At 34.4% G+C, this 24824-nt stretch overlaps 2 protein-coding genes across 4 annotated transcripts; one reads left to right on the top strand and one right to left on the bottom strand.

The window, feature by feature from the left end:
• Window positions 1–3970: 3970 nt before the first annotated feature.
• Window positions 3971–5387, top strand: LOC126709554 (protein PAM68, chloroplastic). The gene is made up of 3 exons (XM_050409840.1): window positions 3971–4135; window positions 4225–4328; window positions 4632–5387. The coding sequence occupies exons 2-3, from the start codon at window positions 4260–4262 to the stop codon at window positions 5187–5189; spliced, it is 627 nt and encodes a 208-aa protein (XP_050265797.1). The 5' UTR covers window positions 3971–4135; window positions 4225–4259; the 3' UTR covers window positions 5190–5387.
• An 8488-nt stretch (window positions 5388–13875) lies between these two features.
• LOC126709808 (protein BREVIS RADIX) lies at window positions 13876–22913 on the bottom strand. 3 transcript variants are annotated; one of them, XM_050410151.1, is made up of 6 exons: window positions 22523–22913; window positions 20838–21005; window positions 16664–17067; window positions 16114–16243; window positions 14952–15339; window positions 13876–14430 (listed from the first exon to the last, which is right to left on the bottom strand). In XM_050410151.1, exons 2-5 carry the CDS (start codon window positions 20949–20951, stop codon window positions 14989–14991), a joined length of 999 nt encoding a protein of 332 aa, XP_050266108.1. In that variant the 5' UTR covers window positions 20952–21005; window positions 22523–22913; the 3' UTR covers window positions 13876–14430; window positions 14952–14988. The 3 variants fall into 3 exon arrangements, with proteins under 3 accessions (XP_050266108.1, XP_050266106.1, XP_050266107.1); XM_050410149.1 differs by having other exon boundaries at window positions 14952–15319; window positions 22523–22903; XM_050410150.1 differs by having other exon boundaries at window positions 14952–15319; window positions 20838–20992; window positions 22523–22903.
• Between the last annotated feature and the right edge of the window lie 1911 nt (window positions 22914–24824).

Here is a 24824-nt window from a genome sequence, read left to right as displayed (position 1 = left end):
TAGCTGCAAGTATAAATAAAAGGTGTGAAGGAATATCCTTCATCCACACTGAAAAATCTCAAACGTGTCTAGCATGTTTTGCTAGGTTGTGAGCAACAGAATTACCGAGCCTACGAACGTGAGAGAAGGAAATGCAGCAACTGGTCTCTGTTTTTTGTTTGGCCAAGTTTAGAATGTGGCCAAAAGGGGAGAGTGTTGCTTCGTCGCTCTTGAGGCTCTGTATCACTACCTCTGAGTCTCCTTCAAGGATAAAGGATGAGAAGCCAAGTTCAAGTGCAAAGGAAATGGCTTGTGCCGCTGCCAAGGCTTCGACGATATCTGATGTGTGTGGGAGAGGAACCTGCTCAGATAGGGATGCTAGAACCTGTCCAGATGAGTTTCAAATCACAGCACCTGGACCTGCCTTCCCGATATCCTTGAACGTTGCACTGTCGAAATTAACCTTAAGAGAAGCTTCAGGTGGTGGCTTCCATCTGACCCGAGGACGAGCACTAATAGGTACTTGAGCTGCTTGTACCATGTTAGCGTTGTGGAAGTCCTGAAGGGTTTGCTTGGCATTTTGGACCACTTGGGTGATCGGGTAGTCATTGTTTAAAGTTCTTATCTGATTCCGTCTATGCCACACTGTCCATAGGATGGTTGCCATCAAGTTCAAGTTATTGTTCTTTTCATGTGCATGGATTATGAGGTCTGTAACTGATAAAAAACGCTGATTCTGATGAGACTTCAACTCCGGAAATGAATCCCAAACCGCTGAGATCTCTGAGCATTCCCATAGAGCATGCAATGCACTCTCGGCTTGCAACTTGCAGTGGTCACAACTGTCATCTTGGATGATTTTTCATCTCTTTAAATTTTTCTTGACAGGGAGTGCTTCTTTACAAGACCGCCATAGGAAGTTCTTCACTTTGTTTGGGGCATTTAATCCCCAAATAAGTTTCCAAACTCCTCCACCATGGTTCTGATTTACAGTAGTTGGCTGAACAAAATTTTCTTTGGTGAGAAAACGATATCTAGACTTAACTGTGTACATACCTGAAGGTGTATATGGCCAAACAAGCTTGTCCTCAACGTGGTTGCTGCATAAGGGGATGCTTGATATTATTTCTAACTCTTGGGCGTTGAACAGACCTTGTAGCAAAGCCAAATCCCATTGCCTTGAAGCTGGATCGATGAGGTCACACACATGAATATCTTCAAAGCCAACAATAGGAGAGGATAATATCCGTGGCTATTCTAGGGACGGTAGCCATGCATCATTCCAAACTCCGATTGATTCTCCGCACCCCACTCTCCACCTTAATCCTCTCATGAGTACATCACGACCCCTTAAGATGTTGTGCCAAGCATGGGAGCCTGAATTTGAGTCCGAAGCCTCCATTATGGAGCTATGTGGAAAAAACTTTGATTTGAAAACTCGATAAAACAGAGAGTTTTTATTATGCAATAACCTCCATGCTTGTTTTGCTAATAATGCGTCATTGATTAGGACATTCCCTAATTATCTTTGATCTTGTTGGACATTTTTTTAAGTGGTTGAACACTACTATTACTATTATAATAACTACGGATAGGAGGAGAATATATTCTTATGTCCTCACTGCTTAAGTCTCATGGATAATTGTTAATAATCATAATTGTTCCATTTGTAAATTTTGACTATGTTATAAAAGCATTTACAATTAAGATGTATAAATAATGAAGTTTTATGAGAGTTAAAGGGCATTGTTGGTAAAGTGGTTGAAATTTCAGTAAGTGTATAAAATACCTTGAACGTTTAAACTCTCAATTTATAAAATACCAATTCAAGCTTAATATCAAACAATTAATGTACGGAAAATGAACATAAGCTTAATACAGAATTGATAAACAATCTAAATCAAATAAAATCACAACCACAGCAGAAATTAAATGGAAAAGATTAAGGAAAGAGAGATGAAAACACAAGGACAACACTCGATGTGTTATCGAAGAGGAAACCGAAGCCCTTGACGTAAAACCTCTCCGCCGCCCTCCAAGCGGTAAACAATCCACTAAAGAATGTAGTTGGGATACATGAATAGCAGAAGACCCTCCAAGCCTAATCTATCCAATGTACCTAAGCCCTCCAAGCTCCTACTCCAACGAGGTTACACTGAACCTATTTCTTTTTTAACTTGCCGGATTCTGTTACTTGACCATAGCATCTACCAATATGAAATTGGTCCCTTCTTAACTGCTTCCTAAACACCAAATGACCTCCTCACAGATATGGGTAAGGTGAGAAAAGATTTTGATAATGTACCTCTCAAGGATTTGACAATGGAAAGGAAGAGAGTAGAGGAATTTGAAGAATCTCTATATGAAGATTGTGGATGAATCAATCTTATTTTTCTCTAGGGTTTCTCTATCAAAATTCTCTCTGGAAGCCCTCACAAAATCGCGAGTATAAGGGTATATATATATAGTAGGGTGAGAAGGAATGTGAAAAGTCAGTTTTTCCCAAACAGAGTATTCTGGCGACTTGACCTTGCGACTGGGTTGAGTCGCGAGTTCAAGCTGCGAGCTAACGGCCTGGCCAGCCTGGGACTTTTGTCCTGTAGCGCAACAGCTGGCGCGACTTTTCAGCTTCTGGCATGCTTGGTACGTGTGCAACTATCTAGCAGCTTGCAAGCCGCGAGCCACTTGCGAGATCCAGTTGCGAGCCCCTGCTTCTTTGCACAATCTTGAGCATTTCTTCACACTCTTTCACACACTACCCTTACATGATTCTCACCTAAATACAGGGTTACTAATTGCTAAAATACAAGCAAATTTGGTGCAGAATAAAGCCAATAAGATGGTTGATAAAATTCAATCTTACAGCGGTTGTACCAAAATTGAGTAATATGAGGGTGGAAAGAAGACTATTTGATAACACATTTTGTTAGTGTGTATTTTTATTGATGGATTAGAGCTCTCCTATTCAGTTTTGCGAATAAAAATAAAATTTTAGAGCACCATAATGTTACTTTTTCTACTTTACATAAACAACTTAAAAATGCAACCCCAACCTAAATCACATTCTCCAACTTACGATACATCATATTAAATATTAAAAAATTTTAATCTTTTTTCTTTTCTCTTAGATCAACCCATCTACTGTTTAAAAAAAATTCAACCCTAGCACCACCACCACCACCTCAAGGCTAAACTTAGCGTCATTGTTGCCACCGAAACAATTTTTTTAATAAGATAGACAAGCTAAAGTGGACAAGTTTATATAAATTTTGCAAAATATACAACCGAATGTAGTATGCTTTTTAGCTATAGTTTTCCCTGTAATAGAAAAACTCCATTTAAAAAAATTGGATGTGAATACTCTTACCCTATTTGATACAACAATGCAATTGTTAGTATATTGTTGTATTTATGGTTATAACTATGGGCATTTGGACTCGACAAGGATCAAAGTTCATCGATGCTTAGCTTGGCGCTTGCTTCATTTTGATAACCGATCATCAATTTGTAAATATACCTTTTCTAAAAAAAAAAAAAAAAAAATCAAAGTCTTCCCTTAAAGCTATGCCATCAATTTTTGTACAATTGTTCACGGTGTTTTAACAAATGGAGCATATTGACATATTTTAATATAATATATGAACAAAAATGAAAAAAAATTTATTCATGAATCAAATTATTCAAGTATGAAAATATCATTTGGCCTACCACACGGGGTGTGGCTTGATGGTAGGAGTTCTTGTCCTAGTACTCAGAGATAAGTGGTTCAAGCAATTGTCCCAACAAGACCTATATGGTACATGTGGTATAACACATTGTCATTATGTGGCGTATAGTCAATGAACCTACACTGGAGCCCCCTTTTTCATTCAGAAAAAAAGAAGAAAAAAAAAAAAAAAATATATATATATATATATATACATATCATTTGGCCTCAGAAAAATAAAGAAATAAAAATAATTTGGCCTTAGTGCCTTACTTTTATCATGACTTATAAAAACAGCCGATATTTGACCCCATCCGACAAATTGGCTGGTATCTATTATCTAATCTAAACTTATCCTTTTCTTTCTGTGGCTTCACTCTCTCGTATGCCTATTCAGTTCAGAGGAGCAGTCTATGAAACTTGAAGTATCTCATTGAGCTCAATAATCTTGTAACTTCTTTCTCTCTTCCTCCAGCTGAAGGTTTCTTGTCCATATTCTTTTCCTCTAATTTTTCTGTTTTATTTTGACTTTAAAAAAGAGTACAAGAAAGATACAAAATAGAGAGGCAGGCGTATGGCTGTAATTACCGGGGCAACTTCCTGGTCTTCCACCCTCTCTTCAAACTCAGCATCAGCTCACAAGGTACATCATGTTCTGTTTTGAGAGAACTGTCAGTTGTAAATTTGTAATGCTAATTATTCCTATCCTAGGTACATAAAATGAGTTTCAACTACTGACTATGTTAGAAATCTTTTAGTTCTTGTATATTTTCACTGAAAAAATGAAGTTGGGTCTTCTTATAATATTATTCAATGAAAGATAAAACTTCTAACTGGAGCATAAAGGAACTCTTATTACCACTTTAGTTATGGTCAGGTATAATGATAATGTGTTTGTTTGATAAATTTTTTCAAAAGGTAAGTTGTTATGTTATTGGTGTTGCAGATTGAACGCAAGCTTTGTACCCTCCCCAGTATCACTTTCTATTTGGAAAGACATGTAAAGACCCAATTTTTAATTTCCCCAACAAGCCAAACTCACCCAACATCACTACTCTTTGCAACACTGAGGAGTCCCAGAGGCTTTGGACCCTCTCAAAGGAAAACCAAGAAGACCAAGAAGCCAAGCAAAGATGATGATGATGATGATGATGATGATGAGGAAGAGGAAGAAGAGCCTGATCAAGGCGTGATCCCAGAGGTAGTGACCAACAGAATGATGAGCAGGATGGGGTTCTCAGTGGGGATACCACTGTTCATAGGGCTTTTGTTCTTCCCATTCTTTTACTATCTGAAAGTTGGATTGAAGATTGATGTACCCACATGGGTACCCTTCATTGTGTCATTCTTCTTCTTTGGATCTGCTCTCTTAGGTGTGAGTTATGGGATTGTATCCTCTAGTTGGGATCCAATGAGGGAAGGTTCACTCTTGGGTTGGAATGAGGCTAAGAAGAACTGGCCTGTCTTTTGGCAATCACTTTGGGGTGGATCTAGGAAAAAGTAGGGTATTTTTATCTTACATCTGTACATCTATTGACATAAGACAAGCCTAGCAAATCTAACCTACGAAACTCTACATTTGATTAGGCGGAAAATGTTTTCCTTAAGACATATTTTTCATTGGAAAACATTTTCCAAAAGAATGGCTTGTTTTTTGTATGTTTGATTGCAACTAAAATGATCCCGAGAACATTTTGTATTATTTGATTCACACAGAAAAGTATTACTTTTACATGTAAACTCAATGGTGGTAGAGGTGGTGCTGACGGAGGTGATCGAACGTAGTAGAGACAAAGATTGTAGAGGTGGTTTAGGGGGGTGGGGGGAGGTGATGGGAGTAATGGCTAAATGGTCCTTGGTGATGCTTGCCATAGGCATGAGATCAGTGGCAACAACAGAGATAGTTTGGTGGGGGCGGTGGCAGTGGCAGTGATGGTGATGATGTTTGGTGTTGGTAGCATAAAAAAATGTAAAGGGCTTGCGTAAGAGAATGACTAAAAACGTTTTCTACTTCTCCAAAGCAGAAAACATTTTCTATCTCTTTGGGTTATTTTTTGGTTAACTTCAAAAAACGCATTTTGTTTACTAACATTTTCTAGTGGCGCCGAATATCCTAAAATACAACTTGGATGAACAAACAGAGCTAAGAAATTGAATCTAAGTCTTGCTCTCATAGTGATGGATACACAACCCGTAACATTCATGGAATTCATCTTATGTCCAAAAGAGGTTGATTATTGAGCTTCTTTTCTTTTTCTTCTTTTGTTTATATCAAATAATAATTATCTCCTACATTTAATATATGTATCATACCTCTCACATGCATCATCTCTCACAACATATATATCTCACAATTGTGTTATATATAGATATTGTGAGAGATATGATGTATATGTCAAATACATAAAATATCTTCTCACTAGATCATTGTAATTCAATTTCTCCTTGGAAGTAGGCACTTATGTGCGTCTTACTTCTAAGCTGATATTTGCATCCTTAATGTTGTAATCGGATTATTAATTCATCATATATGATCACTTATTTGTTTAATTCCAATTTTCTGCATTTCTAATTAGATTGATCTATTTTATTCAGTTGAGTAAATTGTGAGAGAAATTTTTAGTTGAAGGAACCCTTGCCTTTAAAATTTCCAGATCATGAAAATGTTGAAATTGAACTTCCCGAAAGCTAGAGGTTCAATTGACCATTAAATTGAGTAATGATTCAATTCGGCAACCATCACACATTTAAACATATCTTTGTCTTCTTGTGTGAGAACTCTCAATAAGAAATGTTAGGTTCTAAGACTTTAAGAACTAATGTATTAGAACTTCAATTTGTATAATGTTGGTAAACCATGATCAAAACATAGAGTCTAGGTTTAGGCTTACTCAAAGTGTGTCTATTTGTAAAATTGAAATCGAGTGATTGCATAAATTATTGGACTTAATCTACAAGGCTCGATCAATGAAAATTAGACTCAATCGATCGAACCCCGTGCAGATTTATTTTTCTGCAGAATTTCCAATTCAGCCTAAGCCCGTTTAACGTGTAGGTTTAGGCTTGCTCAAAGTGTGTCTATTTGTAAAATTAAAATCGAGTGATTGCATAAATTATTGGACTTAATCTGCAAGGCTCGATCAATGAAAATTAGACTCGATCGATCGAACCACGTGCAGATTTATTTTTCTGCAGAATTTCCAATTCAGCCTAAGCCCGTTTAACGTGTAGGGTTTTGCGTTTTACTCCAAATATAAAAGAAAAAACCTTAGTTACGTTTTAAAAGACTTTTTGATGGTTGTGTGTTGAATCTTTTGTGAGATCTAGAGATGTTTACCTTCATACACACTTAGAGTTATCAAGATCAAGATTCATGTCAAGAGCTTATTGATCTTTTTAGTTTTTGCATAAAGAACTTTAAAGAAGATCTGAAACCTTCGAGTGGAGTCTCAAAGTCACAAGTAGAAGAACTTGTGGTTGCAGTAGATCAAAGAAAAAAGTAGTCCGTGGACTCGGAACTGTCACGTGGTCATGGTAGTAAGTTTTCTATTTAAGGTAGTAATAAGATTTTAGTGGTCTAAGTCTTATTACACAAACTTCAATTCTTTCATAGTGGATCTGTTTTACTTTAAGGATAGTTAAGTTAAATCTTCCCTAAATTTTTTATCGATTAGATTTTCCAGGGTTATCATATCGTTGTATTCTTTATATTTTCGCATTATTTACATGATATAATTTTATTGTGTTAACTTAGGACTGAATAATTTATCTAAGTAATTACTTGGCTAAATAACTAAGTTAAACAACTTGTGTTAAGGGGTTTAAAAACGTACAAGTGGTATCAGAGCAAGTTAGCTCTTATGTTTAGATCTTTTGATCTAAAAGTTGATTTTTGACCCCTGTTGTCATGGAACATGGTCACTCTCTTGTGATCCCACCTCACTTTGATAGGAACAACTATGCTTACTGGAAAGTAAGGATGAAAGCATTCTTGAAATCTATTGATAAGAGAGTTTGGAACTCCATTGAATACGGATGGGAGAAACCAACTACTCCTGTAAGTGAGTGGTCAACTTCTCAAAAAGAGGCAGCTGCTTTTAATAACAAAACCATGAATACTATTTTTAATGCTATTTCTATGGAGAGATTCAAGAGAATTTCAAATGTTGAGGTTGCTCATATTGCATGGAATATTCTCCAAATTGTGCATGAAGGCACAATGACAGTTAAGATTAATAAATTGTAGCAGTTAACTACTAGATTTGAAAGTATTGGAATGTCTGATAATGAATGTTTTGATGAATTCTATGCTAAACTTAATGATATTGTTAACTCTGCTTATAATTTGAGTGAAATCTATGATCAATCTAAGATTGTTAGGGAGATACTTAGATCCTTGACTGAGGACTTTAGACCCAAAGTGACTGTCATTACTGAAAGTAAGGATGTGGACTCTATCTCTATTGATGAGCTTGTAGGATCTCTCCAGTTTTATGAGTTAGACCTATCCAAGACAAACAAATCCAAATTAATGACTCTTAAGTCAGTTGATGATATTAATGGGAATGGATTTGATGATGAACTCTCTTCTATAGAGATTGTTTATCTTGCTAAGAACTTTAGAAACTTTCATAGGAACAACAACAAAAGGGCAAAATGTAAAAACAATGCTGAATCTAGAAATTTTAAGAGGAATGAACCACCTAAGGTTAATAATTCTGAGAAATCAAAAGAGAAAGTTGGTCAAACCTCTAGTAACTCTCTAGGTCAACAATGTTTTGGTTGTCAAGGGTACGGTCATGTAAAATCAGAATGTCCTACACTCTTGAGATCAAAGGGTAAAACTATGACTGTAACCTTTAATGATGATGAAGTTTCTGATCATGAGTCTGACAATAATGATGATGAAAACTTCATTACTTTCACAACTACTGCTGTAGTTGATAAAAGTGGTGTAGTTGTAGAGAACCCTTATGATGGAGAACTTTCTAAGTGTGCTGATTTGCAAGAAGCTTTTAATAAGCTATGCAAGGTTGTCGCAAAGGACGCAATGAGTGTTGACTTAGGTTTAAAGAAGATTGCCTCCCTTGAACTTGATAAAAAAAAAAAACTTCTTGTTGAAATTACTTGATGCTAATGTATTGATTAATAAGGTGAAAACTGAAAACATGTTGTTGCTTGATAAGATTAAGAACTTGGAACTAGAATTATCTGTTGTTAGAAAACAAACAAATAGGTCTGCTAGTTCTAAACTCGATCACATGTTAAGTGTTCAAAAGTCTCCCTTAGACAAATCTGGTTTGGGTTTTGTAGAGAGCATCTCGATGTCTGAAACTCATTCCACAAATTTTGTTTCTTCTTTTAAGCCCCTTAAGAGTGAGATTATCAAACCAGTAGAAGTTACACATTGATCTTAAAGAGTCCAAGCCTAAGAATCCTAACCTCCCTAAGGATAAGTTGTATGATAGACCTTTATGGGTTTGTTATTTTTGTGGAAAGATTGAGCATATTCGCCCAAACTATTTCAAATTGCAAGTTGCAAAACGCGCAAATAAGCCAAAAGTGTATATGTCTCAAGCACAAGATCCTATGGTACTTATTGGTGAATTGGTAAAGACTCTAAACCTTTATACCAATCTTGGAATTGCTCATCATTCTAATATGAATAATAACTCCAATGCTAAAGTTGCATCTAAAAAGTTTTGGATACAAAATGCTTAATCTAATTGAGTCTATCTGACATGGTCCTTGTGCTTTATCTCAATACTCTTTGTGACCATTCTTCTTTTACTGTTTTGTTTTCATATATACTTTTAGGATTTACATTGCACAACATTCATACATTTCATGATAGGTTGTTTTTGCTATTCCCTTTTAAATAAATTTTGTTTAAAAAAAAAAAAAGTGAAAGGAAATTTGTGTTTTGTATCTTGGATTTGTAATCAAGGTTGACCATATTATCTTTACATAACATGCCTTATGTACCTTATTTAGCTTAGATGAGCTTTTTCTTTTTCTTTTTCTTTTTTGCACTTTGCTAGTTTTAGCTATATAGTGCATGTTGTGTAGGGAATTGTTTGTAGTTTTTGATCACTTGATCTTGATTTTGAAGTCACATGCTTTTGATTGTTAGGACTTGAACTTAATAAGAAAAACATAAATAATCATCTCACCACTGTTTACTAGCCAATCATGAACCTTTAGTGCATATCATAAAATTTATTGCTTGAGAAAGTGTAGCACATGTACAAAAAGAATATAAGATGTAGCCTCAGATTAATACTAAAATTGGTGTGTACATTATTGGGCTATAATAAAGATAACACAATGAAATAAAATTGGTGTGTACATTATCTGGCTAATATAATAATTTCACAATGAAATAAAATTGGTGTGTACATTATGAGGCAAAAAAAAAAAAAAAAATTATATGATTGCAAGCTTGTTTCTAGAAGATGTGAGAGTTATATGATGTAACTCTTTAGGTGATAGCCTCTTTCAAACTTATGTGATGAATTTTGTATAAATTGTGATCAATTACTATCTACATATCATCTCACATATATCTCATGTTATTGCTAATTGCACACACTACACAAGTTATTCTTTGCTAAACTTAGTACATGAAATTGTGTGTGAATGTGTTTTGGCCATCCAAGATTATATATTCCTTGATTTTGATGCAAAATGTGTTTAATATTTGAGTTTTGGGAACAAGAAGGTTGAAAATATTGTTTTTGGAAGATCTGGGTTGAATTCAAGTGTTTTTGAAAAACTTTTAAACTCATACTCATACATTTCATCCATGAAATATTGTGTTTTGAGTGGTTTCTGCATAAAATTGCTTAGTTTTTCAAAAATCTAATTTTTCTAGATTTTCGGTCAATCGAAGCTGTTGCTCGATCGATCGAAATTGCAATATAAAATTTGGTTTGAATCTGCCTGGCTCGATTGGTGCTCAATTGATGCTTGATCAATCGAAGCTCAATTTCGACCGATTGAAATTCGAACAGTTAGTGTTTTAAAAAGAGTTTTCTTTCGTGTTCTTCATTCTTTCCAAAACATTTCAAACACTCTTCTCACTACTTTTCTTCGGCCGATCCAATCTAAGCCTTTTTTGTCGTTTTCTTCCACAAATCTCTCAAGGGTTTTTGTCCTCAAGCATTAGTAAGTCTCTTTTACCCTTTCTTTTTCCAATTAAATCACATGATTCATGCATTTTCATTCATTTTTGTTGAAAATTTCGAACCAAGCATTTTAGGGATTTTTGTTTATTTCATTTGTTTTTAATCATTTTTAATCAATGGGTTTTTGTTCTTAGATGATATAAACATGATCCTCATGCATTAATTTGATCAATTTTGTGATTTGAGGAAAACTATAATTTCTAGTGCTTGGAACTTTGTGAAATTGGGGATTTTTGTTCAATTGGGCTAAAATTGATGAAATTGACTTGTGTTATTGTTACATTTAATCATTATATGATGTTTCCTAACTAGTATGGTGATTAATTAATCAATTTGGTTGAATTTTTGAAATTGGGTTTTTCAAAATTTGGGGTTTTTGGACTAAAACTCTATGTTCAAGTCAATTGATGGTTTATGAAGTAAAATTGAACAAATTTCAATGCATTAAAGCATGCATCATATGTGCATTCATTACATGCATCATATAGATTGTTATTTATTGAGATTTTTGTGCTCTAACCCACTCTAATGCAGTCTGCCCTTTGGTTTTCTTTCTTTGTTTCTGTCTTTCCTTTCTTTCAACCCTTAGCATCATGGTTAGGAAGACTAGAGCCAAGAAAACCACCACCCCTTCTACCCCTATATTCTAGAGTGATAGGTTTAGAACCAAGAAAAACCAAGAAACCTATGAGAAGCTGAATATCTTTAGGTCGGTGTGGGCTGAGCGTAAGGTCATTTTAGATGAGTTTGATCCGGAGATACGTAGGAATTTTGAGCGCAGGGGCTGGTTACCAGTTTTAGAGGTTGAGCATCCTCCTCCAGCTGCTTTGATTAGAGAGTTCTACTTGAACCTCTCTGTCCACTCCGATGATTCCAACATTCAGTTTGTGAAGAGTTGGATAAGGGGTGAAGAGTATGTCATTACTCCTGCTGTACCTTTGGTACGACAACCCATGTACCCTTACATTGAGACCCCTCCCCTTAATGACATCATGTCTTTCATCACCGGTACTTCCATTGGTTGGGGAATTGATCCTCATGTCACTTCCCATTAGCTTATTGAGCTCAATTATTTGTTTTTCCAGATTTCTTGTCACTCCATTTGGCCTATCTCTCATTTACATACTATACCCATTGAGAGATGTGCGTTTTTGTTTACCGATACTCCTACGAGTTTTCCTACTATTTTTATTAGATCACTTGTTGAGGTTCATAAGAGTAGTGCAAAATCTCATGGTCTTTTATTTCCAGTTTTTATTCATAGGGTTCTTTTAGACTTAGGTTTAGAGGATTTTCCTGCATCCAAGCCTCTATCCATACCATAACTCCTATAGGTGCCACCTTTCTTAGGCAAAGAGCGGCTCAGTTGAAAGCTAGCTACAAACACCCTAGAATTGAGTCTTCTACAGGTGACGCATCTAGGTCTCTTACTTCTGGTGACCCTACTGCTGAGGAGTTTGTAGACCCTACCACTGCCATGGATCCTCTACCTTCTTCATCGAGTGACTTGTCCTTACAGAGCATGTTGGATACAATTATGACTGTTTAGGCGGCGTATGGACAGATTTTGTTGGATGTGTTCACTGAGCTTCAAGCTTTACAAGCAAATTTGATAGGTGCTAGAGGTTCTACTCCACCGCCTCCACCTTTTGATGATGATTCTTGATTGCCCTTTGGCAACTCATCACAAAAAGGGGGAGTACATATGCATGGAGATAGGGGGAGTTTTGGAGTTTATAGATTGTATCTAGGAGCTTTTTGATGTATTTCATTTTTTGGCTTATGATGTATTTCTTTTTTATGGGTTGTATATGTTAAGGGGGGACATTATGCTTTGTGTTTTGTTTCTTTCCTTGTTTCTTGTTTCACATATGGTACATTTGGTTATTGATTTATATTATGAGGTTATTCATGATATATGTCTTTTAGGTTATGTTTTGTGAAATCAAGAATTTATTTTGGTTTACTTGTATTTTCCACACATACGTTTATGTGTTTGTTGAGTGTTTCAGGAATTTACTGGTTAATTCAGTCGTGGCTGCTTTCTACATTGGCAACTGATAGATAGTAGTTAGGTTGAATTGTATTTAGGGCATTTTAATTTGATTGGGCTGTTTTTACATAGAGTCTAGGTTTAGGCTTGCTCAAAGTTTGTCTATTTGTAAAATTGGAATCGAGCAATTGCAGAACTTATTGGACTTAATCTGTAAGGTTCGATCGATCGAACCACGTGCAAATTTATTTTTCTGTAGAATTTTCAATTCAGCTCAAGCTCGTTTGACGTGTAGAGTTTTGTGTTTTACTCCAAGTATAAAAGGAAAAACCCTAATTACGTTTTAGAAGTCTTTTTTATGGTTGTGTGTTGAAACTTTTGTGAGATCTAGAGGTGTTTAACTTCATAAACACTTAGGGTTATCAAGATCAAGATTCATGTTAAAAACTTGATAATCTTTTCAGTTGCTACATAAAGAACTTTAAAGAAGATCTGAAACCTTTGAATGGGGTCCTAAAGTCACAAGTAGGAGAACTTATGATTGCAATGGATCAAAAAAAGAAGTAACTCGTAGACTCGGAGCTATCACGTGGTCGTGATAATAATAGGATGTTAGTGGTCTAAGTCTTATTGTACAAATTTCAATTCTTTCATAATGGATCTGTTTTACCTTGAGGATAGTTAGGTTAAATTCTCCCCAAGTTTTTTACCCGTTAGGTTTTCCTGGGTTATCATATCGTTGTGTTCTTTATATTTTCGCATTATTTACATGATATGATTTTATTGTGTTAACCTAGAACGGAATAATTTAAGTGATCACTTGACTAAATAACGAGGTTAAACAACTTGTATTAAGAGGTCTAAAAACATACAAGAAATGATGGGTTTTTTTTCTTTAAGCAATTTCTGTGATAAAATTAATCTTTTTGCTGAACAAATACAGAATTTTAACACCAGCCTCCTAAAGAACACAATCCGCAGCAATACAGTTCTCTATATAAGACCAGGAATGATTTCAATTCAATTTCTCAAATTTGTATAACAAATAACAAACTCTGGTATATAATTGGAGAGCCAAATAAGGCCATGATGCCCAAAGACTTGAAAGTCTTAAGTGGGCAAAAGGAGGCCCTAAAAAAATCACTAATAGGTGATAATAATCATAAGAACAAATACAGGGACAAAAAAGGACTCATTTGGACATCTCAGTGAAAAGAGCCTTTACACAAAATGGAGCCATCACCACTAGTGATGATAGCTCATATGCTACGTGTTTGATGAAGTAATGTTAACTCAGTTTTAACTTTTAACCACCACTTGTGGTGGTTTGGTACAATTCTCTATAAAGGCTCTATTACAGCATATGGATTCATACTGTCATATTCCAAGAAACAAAGTTTAATGATTCCACCTGTTTGAGACATCCACATGCTCCCTGGCTTCTTTACTCTCATCTGTAGTAATGTATGTCATTTAAATCAAAATTTTAAAGGTACTGAGTTTGTATTCTTTCTCTGTTCTCTTCCCACCACAGCTTTGCATGCACCTCCCCAAACTTTTCACGGCTGTGCAAATGAAAATGAAAATTGTCAAGACACCTACCTCACCCTATAAGCAAAAGATTTCATTAAATGCCAAAAACTATTCATGAATTTTAATGCGTATCTGCCATTACCTTTAAAGTTGGTGAGTATTTAAAAAGAAGGTAATACATTGATGACATTACATGAAATTATCCCATTTTTCTCCAGTTAATCTAAAATCTAAAGTTCAATAAATAAGGCAACTGAAATTGATTCCAAGCCAACATATCATATCAGTTTATTAATCCTGGGAATGGTGTTTTGAAGTTGGGAAAATTCTACTCAATCCTAATTCCATTTTCCTGTGGTTTCTGAAAACTATTAATTAAATTAATATGCTCTCTTAGGCAGCCTAGGAATCTGAGGAAATGAAAATTACGAGTTCAGAGTTTATAAAAATTAAAGAACTGAGTCCTCTAAGTTCATAAATCTTTTTCATCCTCAGCCTTCTTGGCCACCAAATGATGCTACAAGGAACATGATGTAAAAGAAGATTTCATTACCTGAACCTGACACGCCGAAGCTCCCTAGTACCATCAGCTAACTGCCTGATGGTAATGTACACCCCAGGCTCATCTTCCTCAACCCATTCTGTCTCCAGGTCACTGGCATTGCTAATGGAAACTGAAGCCTCATCCCTAGATGAGGTTGTCGTCCGTGATGCATCCATATATGATGTCCCCATACCATACGCACTTGATCCTGCATTGTAATTGTGTCCACCACCACCTTGATCCATAGGGTCAGATGGGTAATACCCTTTACTTCCAGACGGTCTATAGTGGTTCCTTGGTGTCCACTCCTTGTTGAATGATGAAGCAACAGGGCTCCCCCTTGCTGATCCCAGCTTTGTGTATGTAGAATCTCTAGGCTGTTGAAGAGTACAAGCATCTGTTAGTACATTATAAATTAGCTATCTTTATTCGAACTAGAGAAATAAATATTAAAGGCAAATTACATTTTAAATGTAAACCGCATAGTTTAGGGATGGTTTTCAAATTATTCCCTCCACATTCAAAAACATTTCAATTTAAACCATTGCCAAATATCTGTCTAATGCAAGTTGTTATATCAAATGATCTACCAGAAAGTTATTGATGTAAGGAGTTCAGTCAATTTTATTTCATAACTTATTATTTTTCAAGAATTTTTTTTAAAATTATTTTTTTAACTTTAAACTAGTTTTCTTTTTAAATCTTGAATTTAGAGACATCTCTCTAAGATTGGCGATGATTCTAAGCACCCTTAGGTGGTGAAACTAAAGGGTTTTCATGCAGATTCTAGGTGGTGAAACCCAAGATTTGTCCTGTTTTATCTTCTTTTCCCCAACAACCTGTTCTGACAGAGTTATGAGTCTAAGGAATGCTGTTCTTATCATTCAAAATAGATGAATAAAGCCATTCGTCCCAGCCCAAGGAGATTCACTGGCTTTATTGACTATTTGGTCCACGTTCACAATTAAGGAAAATAAAGAGCTCACTTGTAGGCATTTAAGAGGTTTTATAAAGACCCGAACTTTGAAGTTTTCTTATATAGACAAGGTTTTAACATGACTAGAGGAAAAGCATTGTTCTTACTCTAGATTATGGAATGAATTATTCTATAATGCTATTTATGCTAGACTTAATATGCTAATCAAGTGAAAAGACATAAGAAGCAGTTTACCTCATCATCCGCCCTTGGAGGAGTGTGAAGAGCTTGCCGGTTGAATCTCTGGACATTATAAAGCTCCATGATCCGATCATAATTCTCACCCCACCATCGCTGAGCTTGCCATTTATTGAACATCTCTCGGCTTCAAATTTAAATGCAAAGTAATGTCAGTTTACAGCTGTACAGGGCAACTAAGTTTTAGCAGCTAAAATCTGGATCATAAATTTGAGGTCCATTTCATATTTTATCTGAACTGGAAAGCTAAAAATACTTTCAAGTAGGCCCAAAGGTTAGACTAACCACCTCGTTCATTAGAAAGGATGGAGATAGGACTAATTGATGCAATAGTTATCTCCAACATGAGAGAGCTACAAGACTTTGGCCCATAGCTGGCAGTGCAGCAGTAGGCCATGCTAGGACTGACAAATAAATTAGTCCCCAGTTAACGTCCTCCACAGGTTAATTTTTTTGGGGGGTGTAGAGAAAATACTTTTACTTCAACCAGTTATTCGGAATTCAAGCAATAGACAATTTCCAGAGTTTAATTTCCATGATATTGTACCTGAAACGAATTCGTTTAAGATCATTTCCACCATTAGGTAGAGACACGAAAGTAATGTGAACACCAGGCTCCACCTGTGCCATCCACTCCTTAGGCTCATCCTCATCCTCAAGCACCACATCACAAGACTGCGCAGATATAGACATCCCTCCAGGGGTCTGGTCACCTCTAAATACCCCAGTAAATCTTGAGTCAGATCTTGTAGTAGGATGGTGACTAGAACTAGTAAAATCCCATGCAGGTGTGGAACTCGAGCTTGCTGCTCCAAGATAGGGGTATGGAACCCCTTCTGAAGCAGTATCAAAGTCTGGGTAAGGGCGCTGGCCTCTCTTGTAGCTGCTGGAGCCAGTGCAGGGCTTGCATTGCTTATAAGCACCAGAAAATTTCAATGCCATATCCTTTATCTGTACATTATTAAAATCCATGGTTAATAGAATGTTCAGTAAAGCTATGTATGTTTTCATTAGAAAACTTTATAATCATATGATTAGCAATTCAATGTTATAGACATATTGCTGAACATTGAAAAATGGAGGATATTGCTGAACATTTAGCTTGGTTAGTTAGACTGGATGCTAAAATAGAGGTGCATATAGCAGATTTCTATCTATACACATCAATGGCATGATAAATTTGCACCACTTCAATATGAGGTATAATGCCAATGTTGGTTGACGAGAAAGAACTTTGATCCATTTGTAGTTTGTCTCTCATCTATAAAAGTAGACTCCCATTTATGCCGGGTGTTCCACCGGTGACAGTCCATTTACTCATGTTAAATGTTCTACTGATAAGGATAAAATTGTTTATTGAAAACGACTTCACTTTAATAGAAGCATATATTTTAATATTAAAAAAATTGTATTTCCCAATAAATTATAATATCCTAAAATATTCTACTAAATTATGTAATGGCATAACTTGAGTAAGCTAGTTACATCTACACTATAATTTCAGTATTGGAGGAAGCACATGGCATGGGAAGCATAGTAAATAGGACCATAGTTGTCAAATCATGAATCGTATAGTAAATCGATTTTTGATTTTTCTGTATCGTGTATCGTATCGAATCGTGTATCATAAGATACACAAACACCTAATAAAATTATAAAATAATTATAGATATACATATATAAAAGGTATACTAATTATAAATTCAAAATATATTCAACTAATGACCAATTTAATCATTACTTTTGTAATAAAATTTAACAAAGCTAACTAAATAAATCAAATTAACTTATGTTTATAACATGCACATTCAAATTGATTAAACTCAAAAGTAATACATGATATATGAATCAAAATAATAATATTTTTTCATCATCTTGGCTAATAAACTCCATTTAAGTCAATGTTATCATCATGTTCAGCATCTTGCAAAATTATTTTTTCATGGACATTTTCTTCTTTATTATCAACATTTAGTTTTTTTTTTTTTTTTTTTTTTGGTTTTTTCATTCTAATAATTTTTTTCTTTATATTTTTTCTTGGCATTCTAGCTTTTTAGACTCAAAATAATAATAACAAAACAAAAGATAATTATATTTTCATTTCATACATTATTAATAGCATAGAAAATAAATTTACACATATGAAAGTGAGTGTTATGAGTATAGTCTAAATTTTGTAGGAGAAAGAGAATGGAGGAAAAAAAACTCATGGACTTGCAATTTTATTAGACTCAATTAAATTTCCCAATAATTTTGTGTTAAAAAAGTCGAACAACTTGCTTAAATCAAATAAAACCACAAATTTTAACAAAAAAACCCATTTTAGACCCACATGTCTATATATTGTACGAAACGTACGATTTATTAATATGATACGATTCATACGATACGCACCTATGTATCGGACGATTCATGAGCACTAACGCTACGCCCTTACAATATGAAACTTTTTGTACACAATACGTATTGTATGATATTGACAACTATGAGTAGGACAGCCAAACCTTAAGAAAGCTAACATCACTAGGGTCCAGTTAGTCAACCTTACAAAAGGACTAGTTAAAATTAGAGCTTATATTTCAATTTCAACCTAATATATGCCCAATGTAAGAATCAATAGAAACTTGTGCAACGCCTCCATGCAATCACATAAATCAATCCAAATGATCTGAGTAATCACATGTCTAAGTGTTAAATTGATTTACAAAAAGTTTTGGCTTGAAATGCTGAGAATAGGGCATTAAAAGTGCCTCTACCAGAAGGCCACAGTTGTTGTCTATATGGTATAAACTTCTGAGAAGCAAAGGGTACAAAAATATAAGGGGCACTTTCTATATGTGACTGAAGAATAAAGAGCCATCATGTATACTGTATAGTCAAGGTTGATATAGTGTTAAGTCTTGACACAATCTGAAATGATTTAGCAAAAAAAAAAAAAAAGACAATCTGAAATGATTTAGCAAAAAAAAAAAGACACAATCTGAAATGAATAAGTACTTTATCTGCTATGGGCTGATCCTTGGTTGGGGTGTCATTCACAAAATCTCCTTTTCTATGCCATAAGATAGCACATAGCAGTTCTAATTATACAGAAAATCGACAAGAATTCAATGGTGGGTCACACCAAGAATATTTATTTGGCAGTCTTTTTCCTAGTGTGTCTCTTGTCTTTTCCCCTAGATCCCCACTACTGCTTTAAGCTGGATTGCGTTTGCCATTCTTACGTTTCTGCTATTACCTAGGAAGACTTGACCAAAACACCAACACTATCATCATGTCCACCAACATATAACTTCGAGACTGTGTGTATATTTATCTTTTACAGAAGTTGAGTAATAATTTTGGTGTACGGTTCAACCCGGAATAACTGGAATTTGACTTATTATGTAATATTCATTTTCTAATAACAGAGACGACAAAAACCCAAGGACCAAACTGAACAAAGGAATCCAAACAGACAGATATTTCCCACCAAATACGAAAAATTTCACAACTTTAATCACAACCAATTGAGATGACAAGATTGTGATTAGTGCAATATCCGTCATTGTACACTAATCACAAATTTGCCACTTCAATGACCGTGAAATTTGTTGTGTTACTAGACTCATGGATTATTTAATCCAGCTAAGGATCATAAGCCAATTAATTTGTTCACTCATCATCACTGCATAAGAAGGCATTGAGATTTGAGGCAACAAAAAAGAATAAGAGTAGGAAGGTTTTCTTGGCAGGCAATCTTTTCTAGGACGTGAAGAAGAAAGAAAGCACATAGAGTTATGTGTATAGGGCTATAGGCTTAGCTTTAGGGGTAATAGTTGTAAAAGGTGGCACGTGACAGATATTCAATATTGTTTATTCCCTCTTCTTTAGAGGCTTTTTAGTTCAATAAAATTTCCTGATTACCAAAAAAGATATTGTTATTATTATTAGCTCTATATATAATATATATATATATATATATACATATAAAATGAATAAAATAGCTCAGCTCTGCTGGGGCTTGACAAAAAAGAGATTCTATTATAATGCATATAACACGAACACGCAACAGTACCACCTAATATATAATAATTATTTTTATTTTATATATTTGTATTGGGACCTGATAATAGTATATATTAATTAGTACTACTACCCTATATTGGCTTTATATTGTTTTACAGTAAGTATAGATATAGTAGGTACATCATCGATCTCTCTATAGGCGTGAAAGATGCCAAAGTTAGAGAATAAATGGTCCCCACAATATCAGACCCTCCTTATGGGGTTATCATTTTGTTCGTTTTCACACAGATGGAAAAAAGATTCTCAAAAAGCATAAGCATTGATTGTAGACGAAGGAAAATCACCATATATTCATATATCAAAATCAAAAAAGCCAAAGATATATTATAATAAATTATTTTTTATAGGAAGATGTAACTAAATTTACTACTAATCTTTATAACTGATTGATAATAAATGTCACTTGATCGATATCCAAATGAATGTCAAAAATATTTTTTTCATTATACGAGTGACAATCAATTTCAAAACATTATATAAAAAATTTGAAATTTTCTTAATATAATATAAAAATCGACACAATATAGACATTTGTTCAAAATTTGTCACACATTATATCGGGACCCGTGCATTAAAACCCTAGACTTAACTTTTGGCACAAGCAATATATAGAGAGAGAGAGAGAGAGAGAGAGAGGGTGTAGGATTAGGAACCTGCGCAGTCAGGCTTTTGACGGCTTCTTTTGTACTTGGGGTGCCACTGCCACGCACTCCTCCTTCATCATCGCCACCATCCTCTGGTTTTGAGCATGCTATGCATGTAAACATTTTTATTTATTTATTATTCTTCACTCTTTACCTTTTTACCCCTGCAATCAACAACTATAAATTTTTCATTTCAATATACCATCACATAATAATAAGTTCAAATTTATAAAATAATAAAAGTAAAGTACAATACAATACAATACAACTGTTATTTCTAAAGTAGAGAAATTTACGTAATTTTGTCAGTCAGCATTGTTGAAGAAGCTATTTACGGCTTTACAGAAGTACATCATCATCATATATTGATTGTCGAACCATATAATAAAAAAGTAGAGCACACAACTTATGCCTTTATTATTAGAGTTGGAGGGGACTGTACAAATTTTCTCTTTCTGGGGATTAAAGTGTTATGTTTTCTTTTAGGAAATTACTGTATTGTCCATGGTGGAACGAATTTTCTAGGGGTAAATTTGGCCAATCGACAGGAAATGAGAGAACATTCTCTGTATTCTATTTGGTTCAGGAGGAGGACACATCGTTAAATGGGACATTTTTATCTCTTTAAAAAAAAAGGCACTGACGTGACCAATCTTAATCTAATAGAAAAATGGAAATTTGGAGGTATCTATCTCTTCTATTCTATGGTTTATATATTCTCATTTTAATTTTCGCATTTGTTTTCCAAGAAAACAAGTTGGTCCCGGAGAGAAAGAGTAAAGTGAAGCAAAAGCAAAGAGGGTCGCTCGGGATCAGAGAAGAGTTAAGACATAAAATAGTGAGTCAATAATTGAAAAAGAAGGAAAGAAAAGGAAACAAAATGTGGGCAGCCATACATTACTGCACACTATTTGAAAGTGGTCTCATTATAGCGACCGACTGTGATTTATATGTGTGTGCTTTTTTACCCAAATAAAAAGAATCAAAGATTGTGCAAGCCGAAGTTTCTGACAACAATTTTTTTTTTTCTATTAAAATTTAAAACCCAACAAATAATAACCCAATAAAAACCCGGTTACTACTTTTATCTACTGTGTAAAGCAAAGCACATTACTCCTCGGTTTTCAAGAATTCCAAAAGCAACTTAGTCAGAGAACCATTAAAAAAAAAAAAAAAACATAACAGTAAAATAAAACAAAAACAAAAACAAAAACGGGAAAAACTCTCAGAGTGTGTCTTTTGTTTTTGTTTAGGTGGTCGAGAAATGAAAGCGGTACATGAGTGGACAAAGAGACATGAGAATAAGGATGACATTGGCCTTTAGACCAAGAGAGTCCCTCTATTATTAAATTGCAACCATTATTACTCGAAAGCGACTTACCCAAAACCCAATCCCCCTCAAACCCCAACCCAACTCAACTCAACTCAATTGTTCCCCCTTCTTTCACTCTTTAGCCCACACCCAAAATTTTTTTTTTTCCCACTGTAAAATAAACTAAAATTTTCAAAATAACATTAAATATATAAAATAAATAAATGTGACCCATGATTTATTGAATGATGCTATATTGAACTGAAGAACAAGCAAAAGCAAAAGCAAACCCCAATCTTAAAAAATGAAAATAACATTGTGTTTGGTTATTTTTAAGAAAGTGCATATATGTAATAAAAAAGAAATTGAGATATTCTCTCACCTTGTCTGATTAGAAGGCAATAGAGTGAGAACTCTGTTGTCTGTTGAGCTTGCTTTGGTTCAAAAAAGTAACTGAATCCAATCTCTTTTGTGTTTTGCTGCTACTAATATCATCACCCACCGTCAAAAATATATAGATTGTAGTGAAGGATCAAAGAAAATGGGATTAAAAGAAAGAAGGAAGGAAAGGGAGATAAATAAGGAGTGGAGAAATCGAAGAAGGGAGGGAAATATAGAAATATCGGGTTTGGGATCCGAAATGTAACACGAAACAAAAAGGGAAAGTATCGGACAAGGAGCTAGCTCCGGGTTTTACGTTACGAATTGAAAGAGAGAAGAGAGACCAGTTGGGGTTTGGGTATTTATATAGACACTGACCCTTCACGGCGTTTCCATTTCTCGTTTGAGCTTGTGGATCAAAAAATTTAAAAAGTAACGGTAAATCCTGTGTGTCCGTTACTGGGAAACCGTTGAGAGAGAGCGAGAGTATTTTTAAGAGTTGAACAACAAATGGTCTTTTTTTCTTTTTTTTAAAGAGAAAAAATAACAAATGGTCTTAAGCAGGGGAGGACAGAAAGGGTCCACATGTCTAGGCCCCGTAAAGGTACTGAGATGCAGGACTGATACGATTGGTTTAAGTGAAACTTTGTACTGTATATTTGGTTTTGTAAATTATATTTTTTATTTGGATTTAAATAAATTTCATTTGTTTTTAATTAAAATATTTTTTCATTTCTAAGTATTTGTTTGCAATTTTTTTTTTTAATATATCATCATGAATATTATGAGGATGCTAGTAAATCAGCAACAACAACATTATTTATGTCCAGAAGAACATACTTCATCCATGTAAAATATGGTCAAACTTATAAAATATTTTCTATTAACTATAAAATCTTTTGTAAAAAATTGTAAAACAATTTACCTTAAAAGATTTGGTAAAACATTTTACAAAAATACACAGTGGCCCTCTCCTCCCTTATTTGGTGACTTGGTCACTGGTGCCATTGCTTCGATGACATGTGCCAGCGGTCCAACCACTGGAACCACAATTCTAATTATAAAAGCTTTCATTCCGACTATCAGTGCCACTGTTCCAATGGCAGGTGCTGACATTCCGGCCATTGGAACCAATGGTAATGGCAATTTGGTTGCTAAGTTGAAGGTTTTGGAGGTTTATGCTTAATAAATCTTCCACGTTACACTAAATACCTGAAAGGATTTTAACTTTGAAACAAAAGGAGAATTATTTGTTTTGATTAATATGAAATAAGTAGCGTTATCTTTTCAATAGCAATTAAATTCAAAGCAATCAAGTGTTTGAATTCAATTGAGGAACTTAATGTAATGTACTCTACCTAAGGTAATTGTACCTAAATTTTACCCCTTATTTTAATCATATAAGACATCCAACTACTACTCTCACTCCCCTTACTTAGAGCATTCCTACTAGGCTCGCCATATATTATATTCTGTAAAAATTTTACATAATCAACCCAAAAAAAAAAAAATCCTCAGCAGACTGAATAATGTATTGCATACTACTACAAATGAACAATACCTCAATATACTCATGAGATATTGTTCATCAACAACGCTAAAAAAAGAAGAAGCTTTATTTTATTTTATTTGTGTCTTTCACTTAGCTTGTGACTCTTTCTTTCTTTGTCTCTTAAGTGGACCGAGTTGATTTAGGACTCAATTTACACGAACCGATAGGACTAGCTTGTTGAGTCAAAATTTTTAAACATTGGTTTGTGTATGTGTATATATAGTTACAATAGGTGGAACTCTTTGTGAAGTTACACCAATCCATAACTTTTCATTGAAAAAGTATTTTCACAAATCAATTATTAGATTACATCATCTATGTGCTTGCAAAATATTAGGATGATTGGAGATCAATAACAATCTCATTATAAAATGTTTAAATTTCAAGCTTTTTAACTTTAAAATCATTTACAAAACACAATTTTTTGGATTAAACAGTAAGTAATATCAATATTTTTGTCTTACATATTTAGAGTAACAAAAATATGTAATCCATCAGTTGGATTTCCAAAACATTAATCCTATAAAAAATTTATAAGTTCGAGTAATATCATAAAGAGTTACATCAAATGTACAGTGAACTATATATATTAGTAAAGTCTATTAATAAGGATCCAAATCCTACCTACACCATAAAAACATTAATAGTAGGGATATCCATCCCCAAAAAAGGTTTGATATGAACTTGACAACTAACCCAAAAATGGTGGGTTTACGAAATGCAAACTTTGTTGGTGCCACTAGACCTAGTG

This window comes from Quercus robur, chromosome 12, assembly GCF_932294415.1.
Source record: "Quercus robur chromosome 12, dhQueRobu3.1, whole genome shotgun sequence".
NCBI classification, from domain to species: Eukaryota; Viridiplantae; Streptophyta; class Magnoliopsida; order Fagales; family Fagaceae; genus Quercus; species Quercus robur.
The sequence above is the reverse complement of the archived record's forward strand: the minus strand, read 5'-3'. Positions and strand labels throughout refer to the sequence as shown.